This window comes from Sphaeramia orbicularis, chromosome 5, assembly GCF_902148855.1.
Source record: "Sphaeramia orbicularis chromosome 5, fSphaOr1.1, whole genome shotgun sequence".
NCBI lineage: Eukaryota > Metazoa > Chordata > Actinopteri > Kurtiformes > Apogonidae > Sphaeramia > Sphaeramia orbicularis.
Window position 1 is genome coordinate 35,583,819 of NC_043961.1, and position 15,652 is coordinate 35,599,470.

At 36.5% G+C, this 15,652-nt stretch overlaps 1 protein-coding gene across 6 annotated transcripts in view; it reads right to left on the minus strand.

Moving 5' to 3' along the window:
• The window catches only part of pparg (peroxisome proliferator-activated receptor gamma), a 51,050-nt gene that overhangs the window by 16,799 nt on the left and 18,599 nt on the right, over positions 1-15,652 (minus strand). For 3 of the 6 annotated variants that reach the window (XM_030135115.1, XM_030135119.1, XM_030135117.1), the window contains exons 2-4: positions 14,817-15,116; positions 12,764-12,930; positions 3,325-3,463 (exon numbers count right to left, since the gene is read on the minus strand). In XM_030135115.1, coding sequence (XP_029990975.1) covers positions 3,325-3,463; positions 12,764-12,930; positions 14,817-15,116 — 606 coding nt within the window. The remainder of the gene's footprint in view (positions 1-3,324; positions 3,464-12,763; positions 12,931-14,816; positions 15,117-15,652) is intronic. The other 3 variants (XM_030135120.1, XM_030135116.1, XM_030135118.1) reach the window with 1 other exon arrangement.

Consider the following 15,652-nt stretch of genomic DNA (forward strand, 5'->3'; position numbering starts at 1 on the left):
TATCTCACTGAAAAGTTATTCTTCAGGTGATTGTGTCTTATTTAAGTGTGATGAGATATTTTGACTAGAAATGGAAAAAAATACACTTTCTAAGATATAGATTTTTGCAGTGTTGACATGTTCAGCTGCATTTTAAGAGATAACAGGCAGTGCACACTGTAAAAAAGGGTGTCTAAAAACAAGATAAAAACACTAAATCTGAGGAAAAGGTAATAAAAACAAGTGAAATTATCTGTCCATGCAGCAAGAGAATTTCACTTTACAAAATTTGTTGAATTAAGATTGTTAATCTAGAAATAAGCCTGTCTACATATGTATTTAGAATGCTTATATTAAACATAAAATGCAGGTTTTAAAGGGGTCATATTTTTTGCTAAACCCACTTTTATTAGTCTTTGGTACATTTATTTGTGTATTTGGACCCTAATAGTTCATAAAGTTTGAATTTGAACCCTCCAGGTGCTGCAAAGCTATCTTTATTTTCATTTAGGCAAAAATCAAGTGGATTTCTACAACCTGTTTGAATTCCTTTTTAATTTGTTCCGTCTATAACTAGTTACATCATGACATTTGCACATATAAGGTCAAGACTTCCAACAAACATTTCTCTGAGTACGACATAATTATTTGTCAGCAGCAGCGGTTGTAGTCCATACTGAAAATATGTCCAAAACTTCGAGCTGATTACCTCAAATGTTCAGTTGTTGGTTGTATTAACGAACACAAGTCGTTGAACGAGACAGAGCAGTACAATCAACAACCTGGAGGGGGTGGGGTGTGAAGTGGCTCATTTGCATTTAAAGGGCCAGCGCTCAAAACGACCTTTCTGGTGTCATTACTCAGAAATAGGGTTGAAGATGGACCTGTGGAGTTGAATTAATGAAGAATTCAGACCCAAACATAGCATTTACAGTTTATGTAGACCACAGGAAAATGTTTTAAAATGCACAATTCCATTTAAAAAAGCAAAACATCACTCCTTTAAGATAAGATTACTTAAAATTAACTTTTCACAGCCTCAAAATAAGTGAAATATACTAAATATAAGATGACTGAGCTGGCTATAAGAATTTAAGATACATTTTTTGCAGTGCATGCTTGAAGTCAGAGTAATAATAAACTGTTTCAGATGCTTATTGTGTGACTTGAATCTAGCAACTTCACCATGTTACTAAATCTTAAAATGAGATTTTTTTAATGTGACTTTGGGTAATAAAAAGAATATATCTTATTTTAACAGTTATTTACCAAATTTTAAGATTACCTGCCTATTTGAGAAAAAAAAAAGGTTGTGCTTGATTTAAGATTGTTGTGTAAAGATGACCACTTAAAATAAGAAATGAACTCTTAAAACAAGATAACTTAACTAACACTTCTAAATCTAAGTTGTTTTATTGTTGCAGGAACTCACCATAAGGAGGAAAGGCTTATGTCATAATCTGCTACACTCATTGGGAATAAACATAAACTGCTGCCTATAATTTGAGACGTCACATAAGCTCCTGTCAGTCGCAGTTTGATCACAAAAATAACAGTAAAATCACAGTACATGTAACCAGATGAAGTAACTGAGCTGTGCTGAGTATTGCAGATGTCAGTGGTTTATTGGTAAATTTAACCACAACATCTGGGCGTGAGCGTGAATTATCAGTGGGCGTTTCAGTGTTGTGCTTATAGATGCAGATTTCATTACATAACTTCCTGTGGCATGTTTCTAAGTAATTCCTCCAGTTTTACCTTTAATATCGAAAGTGCGTCTGATATTTTATTTACTTCAAATCCTGTTTTACTGTGTCTTAAAACCCATTTCAAGTGTCATGTGGAGTAGGTGATATGTCTGCATTGCTTTGTGAATAAAAATCCTACAAATGAAGCTCAAACAGTATGAATGCTAATGAAAACAGCACATAAAGCCTTACAATTGCTGTCAAATTTGCACACAAAAAAAAATTCAGAATTTTTGTGTGAAATGTTGCTGCAAACACATTAGTGTTGCCCCTGAAACCCTTCGGGGGGTAGGCAAGGGGTATTGTTTTTGATTTGGTTCGGTTTGTTTGTTTGTTAACACTCTAGCAGCAAAACTATTGGTTGAAGTCATACCAAATTGGGTTTGTAGATTGCCACTGACCCAGAATAGATTCAAGACTACCTCTTGAAGCTCATCAAGAGAATGCCAAGAGTGTGCAAAACAGTCATCAGAGCTAAGGGTGGCTACTTTGAAGAAACTAGAATATAAGAGATGTTTTCAGTTATTTCACACTTTTTTGTTAAGTACATAATTCCACATGTGTTCATTCATAGTTTTGATGCCTTCAGTGAGAATCTACAATGTAAATAGTCATGAAAATAAAGAAAATGCAAAGAATGAGAAGGTGTGTCCAAACTTTTGGCCTGTACTGTATATAGAGGCAGTTGATATGCTGACATCAGCTGGATTGATGCCAAAATAAGGTACAATATGTGCGAGGGGTGGGGTTTGTTGTGCCTGACACCACTTGTTATTTTTGCATTCATTGTTCCACCAGGTTGTTTTTGCATATATGAGGAGCATCTTTATCCACATGTTCACACACATATGTATATACGGTGATAAATATGTGTAAAGATCCACTTAAAATATAATGTTTCTTGCTCAATCAGTCTATTTCACTAAACATCCAACCACACTTTCTGCTTTTCATTGTTTAGATTCTGCCAGTGTGATGACACTTTACAGCCAAGAAGAAATTACAGACTGTAAGAGGGGGTTAAATTTGCCTTTGAACACAATTTCATCTTTTAATCGTGCTGACAGGAAGACGAGTACGCTGCACAAATTATGGGAACTAAATTGTAGCCAAGGGTTGCGCCACCGCCCGAAGACCGCAGAAGAAGAAGCGGGTGCCCGATACGGCAGTGGTGTACTTTGCTTCATATATCACCAGCACACCTCAAAGACCAAACTGGTAGCAGTGTGGGAAGATGTAGCTAGTCTTCTCAAGGGGCATCTGGCCACAAATTCAAAGAAATGCTGCTCTTGTAAACTACATCTGGTTATTTATAGTCATCAGAACTAATGCATGAACAGTAAGCTTCAAGTGAAAACAGTAGCATTGTTATATAGATTTATAATTTCCGAAATATACATAACTATTAAGACCATATCAGTATATCTTTGCTAAAATACTGTGAATAAGAATACATTTCCATGAATACAGTGTCAGCATTAACTCCCTGTAGACGGTTGTAAAATACTGTGTTTTGCATTATTATATCACTACCTCATCAATTCTACAATCATGCATTGATTACAAAAAGATAATTTTGCAAGTATCTTGGGCTTACCATTGTGTGACATGCCCACATTAAGGCACTTTTGGAAGCGGCAGTACTGACATTTGTTGCGAGACTTCTTGTGAATGCGACAGTGAAGATCACAATGATCATACACCAACTTTAACCTGATTGTGCGTCTGAAGAAACCCTGCGAGACACAAATAGACAGAGAATATTACATCAACAAATGTTTTAGACCAATACTACAACAGCAACATTTTACAGGACAGTGTATATGCATTTGTTTATTTTAACCCATAAAGACCCAAACAGATGCAGACGACCTAAACCATCTGTTGATCTAAAATGCTTAGTAACTGTTGATCCACTAATCCTATCAATACATATAAATAATTGGTGTAAAATGCAGTTTGTTGTCTTTTCATGGTCATCAGATATGACCCATTTGGACGTTCAGAGGCTCTATATATAGTGAACATGGAAACACTGTCATCTTCTACAGCATTGATTCACCAGTAAAACCCACAAAGTTTGATCAGTGACAGTGGATGGACACACTGGGCTTAACCCATAAAGATGCAGTGGTACTTTTGTGGCAGTTTTCAAATACATTTTTCTCTATATTTAATCTTTCTTAGGTATTTTCCTCTATTTAAGCCACTGATCACAGAGATGGTCATAAAAGCTCAGAGTAAATTCAAAGGTCATTATATCAAAACAGAAAAAACTGAAGAAATAGTGACTTTTTCAGTAAAATATATCATTAACTGAAATAAACCCAGTGCCTCTATTGACTGTCATTGATCCAACTCCATGGGTTTCTGGTGAATTAATGTTGTAGAAGATGACGGTGATTCCATTGTAACTATGGAGCTTCTGAACATCCAAATGGGTCATATATGATGACCATGAAATGATGACAAACTACATTTTACACCAATTATTGACATGTATTGATAGGATTGGTGGATCAACACGTATTAAATATTTTATATCAGTAGCTGGTTTTGGTCGCCAGTAGCTGTTTGGGCCTTTATGGGTTAAGTTCAGCTAATGATATATTTGACTGAAAAAGTTACTTTTTCTTCAGTTTTCTCTGTTTCTGATATAATAACCCTTAACTTTGATTTGAGCTTTTTATTATCATCTACATCAGGGGTGTCAAACTCATTTTAGTTCAGTTGCCACATTCACCCCAATATGATCTCAAGTGGGCTAGACCAGTAAAATAATAACAGTGAAAAAAGTAAAATTACATTATGAAAGTGTTTACATCTACAACATTTCCTTAAATATCTGAAAAATGTGAACAACTTGAAATGTCTGAAGAGAAACAAGTGCAGTTTTAACAATATTCTGCCTCAGTTTATCATTTACACATGTGCATTATAACTTACATGACAACAAGGTTATAATCGTTAACGAAAACTAACGAAATGATGAAGACTAAAATTGAAAAAACATTTTCGTTAACTGAAATAAATAAAAACTCTAATTAAAAGAAAAAAACGATAACTAACTGAAACTGTATAGTGAGCTTACAAAACTAACTAAAACGTATAAAAACTATGGATAAAATTCCCTTCGTTGTCATCTTTGTCAATGTCGGATTGATATCAAATTGATTTATTTCACTCCAGCAATTTTAGCTAACAGCACCATAGGACACTTCACAGTCTGTCATGTCTGGTCACTGTGGTTTCCAGTCGTCTTCTGGTCCCCACTCTACCTGGAACATACAGACTAAAGCTGGGACAAAGCAGCACAGTCCTGTCTGGGATTTACTTTAGTGATGAGTGATGAGTCGTTTTTTTTTTTTTTTCTCTTCTCACTGTGTGTGCGCGTGAGTGACAGAGACATAGCAGAGCTAAAGGACAGTGTTAGACAAGTGTTGAACTAGCATCCAGGTAAAGACTGGAGAGTTTATCACCATGAAAAGGCCTTCCAAGCCCTGAACTGCACAGTTTAGAAGAGGAGAAAAGAGGAGGAGGAAAACTAATCCAATTACAGAGGTATGGAACCTGTTAGAATGTAAAAAAAAAAAAGTTTGATGGTACTAGCTACAGCTAGCTGAACTGAACTGAAGCAAAGTTGGCTAATAATGGAACTGGAGATGATTAAGAGATGCGATATCTGCTAAGGTGTGGTTTACTGCTGATGAATTGGGTTATATATGTTTCTATCTGGTTTACTGCTGGTTAGCTGGTTTATATGTTTCTATCTGGTTAAACTGCTGGCTGCTTTGTGCATCTCCTCTCACGCTTTGCACATCTTCGCATTGTTTTCAAGTAAGTGACGTTGTGTATGGATCGCACTCCCACCCCCCAACTTGCTGTAGGGAATTTATACATCATAATGTACATGTGTTTGTGTCTCTGCTCAGTCAATGAGCCACCCTAACCCGACCCCCAAATAAAGTGTCCAGAGTAACCCACTGATCCGTGCCTCAGTAATTTCTTTGAATAGGATGGTGAGGAAGATAAAATACATGAAATAACTAAAACTAATACTAAAACTAAACTAAACTAAACTAAAACTAAGCATTCAGAAAAAAATGACAACTAATAAAAACTAGCAAACATGCTCTAAAAACTAATTAAAACTAACTGAATTAGAGAAAAAAAAGTCAGAACTAAATAAAACTAGACTATAATTAAGAATCCAAAACTATTATAACCTTGCATGACAATTACAAATACACAAAACATTTAGTAACAGGTATAATATTGATAAAATTGCATGTACTTTTCTCAATACATTTCACGTTGTTCATATTTGTTTAGGTTATTCACATTTTTTGTAAAAGGATAGTTTGTTAATGTAAACATTTAATGTAATTTTACTTTTTTTTTTTTTACACTAAAACAAAGATAAAATCTGCAGTTGTCATTATTTACAGATTATTATAATAGTATTTTTCTGGTCTGACCCAATTGAGATCTAATTGGTCTGTATGTGTCTGTATGGAACCTGAATGAAAATGATTATGACACCATTGATTGTTAATATCTTCTGTGTAATTTTAATTTTTGCGTTTCACTAATTCATTCTACAGGCCAGATTGGACCCTTTGGCGGGCCGGATGTGGCCCCCGGGCCGCATGTTTGACACCTGTGAGCTACATGATCAGTGAATCAAATATAGTAAAATACCACATTTTCACTTAAAAAAAAGCAAAATACAGCAGATAATATCATAATAAATGATGATAAATCACTTAAAAAAGGTTAAAATACAGAGACAAATACATTTGGGAACTGCCACAACAGTAGCACTGAGTCTTAATGGGTTAATATGAATGGGGTATTTACTAAAGAATCTGTAAAACTGGAAATAAAATGGTACAAACAAGCTGTATGTGAGGAAAAGTGGACATCACATTTTAGTGCAGAAAACCTTTCCCCAATAACATATGTTCTAATGCAAGTCACATGTTGATGGAGCAGTTCTTCACACTGACCCACACCTGCAGATTAGATACCTGCTTCACTCTAATCTGTGAGGAAGTCAATCATACAACCCACAGGTGTATGGAAAAGCAGATTGTTCTTCTGGATGGATTTGAGCTTTGATGGGTTTAACCTCATGGCCCCAACGGAGCCATAAGATCTTTGCTTATCTCAGCTATTAGCTAAACAGCCTTGGTCAAACTCCCAACTCACACTCCTACACTCAGTCACAAGTTTGGTGATTTGTCTAAAATGAAACAGAAAAGATGTAGAAGAAGAAAAAACAAAAGCAGAAGACTTTAAACTCTAAGTGGAAAATGTTACTAAAGGTCTACAACTAAAACCTCCATGTGGACATTAAAGGAGGCTCTTCATTCCTTTCATTCACACATGTTCCATTTTAATCCTAGTTTATTTTAAGAATGAGGAAGTTAAAGGGGGTCAAGACTCCGCCTCAATAAAGAATGTTTTCTGTTTTGAAACAATTAAGTGTTTGCCTGCTTGGCTGACCCCCTCTTCTGGTGAGCGTCCCCTGAGAGTTCGGCAGAACAATGACCACTGTACCTCACCTTCATTCAGCCTCAGAGGGGAGTAACACCACAACCATGGCCCTCTTCATTTACTCTGGACTGATGTAACTGAACAACTATGTTTATAGTTAACCCGTGAAGACCCAAACATCCACCATCAAACAAAACCACCTACTGATCTAAACTGTTTAATACCTGTTGATCCACTAATCTTATCAATACATGTAAATAATTGGTGTAAAATACAGTTATTCATCTTTTTATGGTCATCAGATATGACCCATTTGGACGTTCAGTGGCTCCGTAGTTACCGTAGAAACACCGTCATCTTCTACAGCAGAGGTGTCAAACTCATTTTAGTTCAGGGGCCACATTCAGCCTAATATGATCTAAAGTGGGCCAGACCAGTAAAATAATATAAATAATAGGATAAGAACTTATAAATAATGTTACTCTAAAGTTTTTTTCTGAAAAAAGTCAAATTCCGTGATGAAAATATTTACATCTACGAACCATACTTGAAAATAACATGAACAAATATGAGCCTGAAAATTCTTAAGAAAAATAAGTGCAATTTGGACAATATTACGCCTTAGTTTATCATTTATACACGTGCATCACAACTTACTGATCACAGTGGATCTACAAATACACAACACATTTAATAAGAGGCAGAATACTGGTACAATTCCACAGACTTCTCTTAAGAAATTTCAGGTTATTCACATTTTTTATAAAAGGCTAGTCTGTAAATGTAAACATTTTTGTGTAATTTTACCTTTTTTACACTACAACAAAGAGAAATTTGTAGTTTTCATTATTTATAGGTTATTATGATAGTATTTTACTGGTCTGACCCACTTCATGTTGAATTGACCTAAAAGGATTTGAACATCCTTAATTGTTAATATCTTCAATGTAATTTTTGCATTTCACAGATTCATCCCAGGGGCCGGATTGGACCCTTTGGTGGGCCGGTTTTGGCCCCTGGGCCACATGTTTGACACCTATGCTCTACAGCACTGATTCGCCAGTAAAACCCCATGGAGTTGGATCAATGACAGTGAATGGAGACACATGGTTTATGTTCAGTTATTGATATATTTGCTGAAAAAGTAAAATTTTTTTCAGTTTTCCCTGTTTCTGATATAATAACCCTCAACTTTAATCTGAGCTTTTATGAACATCTACATAATCAGTGAATCAAATATAGGAAAATACAGGATTTTTACTGGAAAAAATGCAAAGTGCTTTTTCAGTCACTAACCTGTTGGTAATGTTTGTAGTGTCGACAGTAGTTTTATTATGTGATGACTGAAAAAAGAATTTCTTCATCGTCGTCATCATCTAAGTACAAAGGATAATATTATAATAAATGGTGATAAATTACTTGAGAAAGGTTAAATATAGAGAAAAATGTATTTGGGAAGTGATAAAAAAGTAGTACTGGGTCTTTATGAGTTAAAGAATATGTGCACGTTAGATGTGTGCTTAATTCATTTGTCATACTTTAGGTCACCAAAGATCAGAATGAAGGTGACATAACAATTTTAACATAACATGACTAAATTCACAACGTCACAAAGCCTCAAACTTAAATATATCTGACATCTGTTCAGACACAATTAACTCGTACTTTATCTTTTTTTTTTTTTTAAAGAAACTTGACAGAAGCCCTTTGCTAATAGTTTGTGCTTCTCTCTAATAGCGACAACAATTCTTTAGTGACTGATATGGGCTGATGTAACTCAAATGGATAAGTGTAAGTCTGGAACCTGAAAGGAAAATAATTACTGCCAACTGTATATGTCCAAGCACTTCATTTCTTATCATTTCTTTGAATTTAATTTACAGCTTTGTATGTTTAACTCTTTATATCAAATCCCTTCTAAGATGAAACTACAGGCATTTTCTCTTCAGGCAAATATACGACAGACTTTTAGTGCATTTGTTCCCAAACCTTTTGATAATAACTCCCAAAATGGCTCCTCGGGTCCCAAATGTACAATTATTTACAGTTTACTAAACAACTTACAATTACATAGTGAGTCTTAATTTGATGTTTAATAAACTTAAGAGTCAAGATATGGGCTGGTGTAACTCAATAGCTTTGTGTAAGTGTGTGGCGTATTTGAAGGATAATTATCATGATATAATTTTAGATTATAATAATTATCATTACACTGTCAGCTAAAACACTTCAAATATGCTTTTCTGTTTACTTTCCTTTGCTTTGCTGCTGTGTTCTTTAAAAGAACCTACAGTTTTCCAGGCTTCTGCTTTGTTTGACTTCCTGATGAAGGCTTGAAGCCCAAACGTGTTGAAGTGTTTTTTAAGGTCTCAACATGACCATGCCGTGAGAATAAAGGCACTTTAATGCTAAAAGAGAGTGCCTTGGAGTTTTCTTCCTGTTTGCTGTTTTATCTATTAATGTTGATACTGAAAAAAAGATTTTGTCAGTCTAATCATTTTAAGGTTTATACTTCTGGAATTGTGAAATGTAAAGATAAGGAAAAATAGGAAAATCTTTTATTAGTTCTGCACTGGGGATATTTTTCTTGTTAAAGCAGAAAAACACAATTACAGTAGCAAAAGCATGAATGGCATTAACAGCTAAAAAAAAATACAAATAAGAATTTAAAAAGTGGTAAGCGACAGTAGGAGGAGAGAAAAATAGAAGACCAAAAGGTAAAGATATACACCATAAAATCAAAACTGGAACTATTGGACATATTAAAACCACAAACAACCATCTGATTCATTCACTTTTCAGTCAATAATTAAATAATGAGTCAGTATTTATGATGATAATTTGTGATGTTAACTGATATGAAAATTCTTATCATATCATTCTTGTCATGCAACCACACCCTTTATTCATTCATTCCATTAGAAAAAAAACAGTTCTGACAGTTAACTTATAGTTCTAGTAGTTAATTGTTTGAGAGGGACTTGAATGCAACACATTGTGCATGAACAATTTCACATGCAACAACAACTTCAGTGGGTTTAGTGTTGCATTTGTGGTGTTTCTGTCAACATACAACAACATCCTGGACACTTAACGAAAGCTGAACATTTTAGTTTAACCCATAAAGACCCAGTGCTACTTTTGTGTCAGTTCCCAGATGATTTCTTCTCTATTTCTACCTTTCTCAACTGATTCATCACCAGTTTTTTAAATAATATTATCCTCTATATTTAGAATTTTTTGATGTGGATCATGTATTTTCCTCGATTCAATTCACAGATCATGTAGATGTTCATGAAAATTCAGAGTAAATTCATTCATTCATTATCTGAACCCGCTTTATCCTCACTAGGGTCACGGGGGTCGCTTGGAGCCTATCCCAGCTTCATAGGGGCGAAGGCGGGGTACACCCTGGACAAGTCGCCAGTTCTTCGCAGGGCTGACATATAGAGACAAACAATCACTCTCACATTCACACCTATGGGCAATTTAGATTAACCAATTAGTGCATGTCTATTAGAGCATGTCTTTGGATGGTGGGAGGAAGCCGGAGTACCCGGAGAGAACCTACGCAGACACAGGGAGAACATGCAAACTCCACACAGAAAGGTCCCACCCCCCGTTGACTGGTGTTGGAACCGAACCCAGGACCTTCTTGCTGTGAGGCACGAGTGCTAACCACTGCACCACCGTGTCGCCCTAGAGTAAATTCAAAGTCAGTTATATCAAAACAGAGAAAAATTTGGAAAAAGTTGCTTTTTCTGCAAAGATATTGCTAACTGAATGTAACAACACGTGTCTCCATCCACCGTCATTGATTCAACTCCATGGGTTTTACTGGTGAATCAATGTTGTAGAAGATGACGGTGTGTCCACGTTCACTACGGTGCCTCTGAACGTCATATCTGATGACCATGAAAAGATGAAAAACTGGATTTTACACCAATTATTTACATGTATTAATAGGACTTGTGGATCAACAGGTATTAAAGAGTTTAGATCAGTAGACGGTTTGTGTCACCGGTTGCTGATGGGGTCTTTATGGGTTTGTTTGTTTTTTGACATGCAGTCCATGTCAGTTGTGTCATTGTGAAGCTTTATTCCAATGCTGTGGAGAAAAAAGTAAAAAAAAAAAAAAAAATCTCATGTAATTGCACCAAAATACATCATTCTAAATCCAAACATTATTATAACTGTCAATAATTTTAATGCTACATTAATAATAAAAATCAAATAAGATATTTTGTCATGCAGGGTTTTGAAAAGGTTGTCTATTTATTGTAACATGAGGCAATCAAGTCCAATAACAATCTTCTAAATGTTGTACCAGATATTGGCCACACTGCAAATATCACAAAACGGGAGTAAACATTGCGTCCGTTTTATCAGGAATCATGTCAGACTTATGAAAGCTTCTTGGAAACAACCTGTCAATTGATTTCTTATTTCTGTGGAGGACAAAAAAAAAGTCTATGTACTTTTTCTTATAATCTTTCAAAATTTCAAAGAAAATGGAAAGATGTGTGAAACTTCCCCCACACAGTATTAGTTATTTATACCCTCTACAGACAGACAGACAGACTCAGAGGGGCTGGCTGCATGTCTGCAAGAGCTCAAGCCTTTGTTGAACCCTTGCAGAGTGGAAAATGTATGGGGCTTGTGGTTGGTGACAGACATCAAAAGGATGACGAAAAAAATTGCACACGTCTCTCCATGCATTATATGATTATTTATTCCACCAACACGTTTCACCTACGAATGACACATGGTGACAGAAGAAGGAAGACTGGCAGAGAAACAAAACCTAACAATCCGCAGTAGGTATTTCTACACCCACTGCTGTTTCCTGAAATGACCCTAAGACAGTAATTTTGTATTTTTTTCCTTGCTCATGTGCATCATAAATTATAAACACAACCTATTACTCTGCTATTCTTTGTAGTGTAATTTAACTCCTTATAGGGTGCTCATATATTCTCTGATATTCAACATTTCAACCTTAGTGTGTTAATGGAGGACATAGAAAGACTATTACTTTTGTGAAATTTTTCTAAAGTTTTAACTGTTATGTAGAAAATCAAGGTCAGTGAAGTTATCATATTTGGTTCCTTACACATAATTGGCAAAAAAAATGCAAGAAAAAGCATGTTAGGTGAAAGGAACATGTGTTAGAACATCCCTTTTAGAACATTGAAACATAAATGCTGATCCAGACACCATTATCCCTTTGAACATCAGTTACTTACATTAGTACCATTACTTCATGGTACCTAACAAAGCAGGTACACTCACTGTTCATGCAGAGGTGGACCTTACAGACCCTGTAGAACATATTTGACCTGAGATTCATGTCTCACTGTCCTCACTGTAACTGTTGCTGTCACTGTCTTGTAATGTGTGCAGAAATTACCAAAAAATAGTCACTTGCCTGGTATTTCAAGGACATTTCCCACATCATAAAAATATATGTAGAAAGTCAAAGTTTGGTGATGCAACTTTAATTGTACAAAACCTGCCGGCAGTTTCACAGTCCTTACCTTACAGCCCTCACAGGCGTGGACGCCGTAGTGGAACCCCGAGGCTTTGTCCCCACACACTCGACACTCGATGTTTAACGCTGTTGCTGATGTGTCATCCTGGAGCTTGGAGAACACCGGACTGTCAGAGTACTGTGGAGGGGACTCAGGCTCCATTTTGATTGGATCTGACAGAGAAACACACCAGTACACCCACTGAATCACACACCAGGAAGACAGACTGTAACCTCATGTTTACACCAGTACAGTCTTCTCATTAACTCTGGTTTCTTATTATATGCTAACCAGTCATGTCAAATTGGCCTCAGTGTTATTTTCTGATTCTGAATGAAAGTGAATGAGGTTTTTAGTGCTTGTCAGTGTGTTTCCTACACTGGTTCACACTCAGCATGGCCTTATTTTGGAGAAATACATAAGAAAACAGGTTTGCTGCTAGAACCTGTGCTAAGTGTTTCACACCTCCAACGACTTATTTTCCAACAAGTAGGTTCATCTTCGACATAGAGTAGATATATGACATGATGCAGCCTTGACATGTTTAAGTTTATGCACCAAAGCTACTTGGGGTAGGGTGTGGTAACGCTTAAAGGACTGATATAGAAGTAAAACAATGTACCGCTGTGAAACCGTGTCAGCGGCAAATACCGTCTTTAAGTGACTTTAAAAAGGTTGTCGGAAAGTGTAAAGTGGGCGTGGAGTGGGGTACATCCTGTCGTGCTTATTGACTTTACATCAAAACCCGAGTTGCTCTAATGACTTTAACTGGGTGTATATTTTAGCATGTGTTTCCTTTATAATCGCAAATACAAATTAAGCTAAATTGCAAATAATATTCATTTTATAATTTTATGTTCCCTCTGTTAACTAAATATGTTAATTTCACCTCAGGTTTTGTAAACTAACATTAGCCTCTTAGAAGGGTTGGGAGGTTCGGATGAAAAATTACATTTTTATTTCCAGCTTTGGTAGATTCAGTTTAAATCACTTTGCATGATGAAACATCAAATCATTGTTTCTTAAATAAATCTATATGCTTTAGACAGTATTAGCTATATCACTGAACAACACTAACAAAAAAACTTGCAAGGATGTCAAGTGTATGATTTATTAAAAAATTAAATCAATAAAAATAAAATAAAGCACCACTTATAGACACCGACTACAAAATATATTCATAATAAGTATGTGTTACATTCTAAATATTTTGGAACGTCACCAGAGGATAAAACACAAACTTGGATTTCAGAATTTTTTTTACATTGAGTAAAAAGAAAAAATCAATACAAACGTCAATTTGATATATTGTCCAGCCTGACCTAGTCACTGTTAGGTACGAAATTGTGATAAAATGACACATCATATGGAAAATGTAAAGGTCACTTCAGGTGTGTGTAATTTGTGTTACAATGATAAAGACAGGTAAATATGTTAAGCTGTGAATTTGTTGTTTTCGGTATTAGCCATTAGCCAAATGTTTTGTCACTTACAGTTATTAACAGTCACTCTAAAGCTAGGTCTGACCAATAGGGAGACATGCCACCTCACTTCCTGTCCAGTCGATTTTAATCTATACTATAAAAGCCAAGTGGCCTCTGTGTGTGTGCGTGTGTATGTATGTGTGTCTGGGGATTCATATAAAAGCCGGAAAGAGCTGACTGCTGCAGTGTGGCGTACTTATGTATTTTTGGTCAAGGAACAGACTAGCGAAAACGGCAAGATGATAGGACTAATATTTTGGGAGATATTAGCAATTTTGGAATACAGTAGCCTTACAATCACGTTGCTATACCCAGAATGCTTTGGCAGTGACTGCTGGACAAATGCGGTACAGCATGCACGGATACACAACAGCATAAAAACTACCACATCTAAAAGCCGTGGATCCCCATGGGTCAACGTGTTAGTGTGTGTTTTGGATTCTTGTTACTGATGTGTGCGTCTCTGAAACAGGTCCATGCTTATCGTGATATCACCGACTATAGATAAACACCACTTCAAATGATCTAGTAATAAAGCAGCTCTGGTTACACCCATTAAAACCAACTTGACTCACTGTGTGTGTCCGCCTCCGTCCTGTAGCTGTGCATGCTGGTGTAGTCCATGTTGGTCAGATGCTCCTCACTCTGCGGTGGGCTGAGGTCGTAGGTCATCCCAGCGGAGGAGACGGAGGATATGAGTGAGGGCGGAGACAGGGAGGATGGAATGGAGGAGGTGGAGATGGAGGCATAGTCTAACGTGGCCAGATGCTTCATGTCAAGGGAGTGGGAGCTGTCGTCCAGTTCTGACAGGTCCACAGGGCTTAGACTGAAACCCACAGGCCAGGCCAGGAGCTGCTGGGTGTCCACCATGTCTACTGTGGAGAGAGCCATGAGGGAGGGATGCATTAACCGACTGTTGACTGTATGTGGCCTTGTTTAAAGAAAACAAGAAAAGGGAGAGAGAGGAAATATTTGTCAGATGGAGAAGGAGAGGATGAGAGATAAAGTAATAAGAAGGAGGAGAAACAGAAGCAGAGATGACCATGAAAATACTGCAGAGAACGCAAGAATGCACACACTCCAGTACAGATTCCACAGGCAGCCCGCTGGTCCTCTGACTTATTCTGGTAGTCTGTTTGTTATCTAGTAAACATAGAGGCAGATCGTGTCACGGGGAGTACAAGGCGATCTCTGGCACTGAGGAACGTATCCGCTGCTCAAAACATCATCCTTCCCTGTTGCTGTTTGGGTGGATCATTGTGTGATTTTCCAAATAAAGGACACAGCAAGTAGGACTGTTTGAGCTGAAGTCTGTCTGAGGCCAAGGATACGGGACAATCAGTATTAGTGGAACAAGCAGCAGCTTTTAAGAGCTGAAATACAGACTGATTATCAGTCATACAAGACAGTT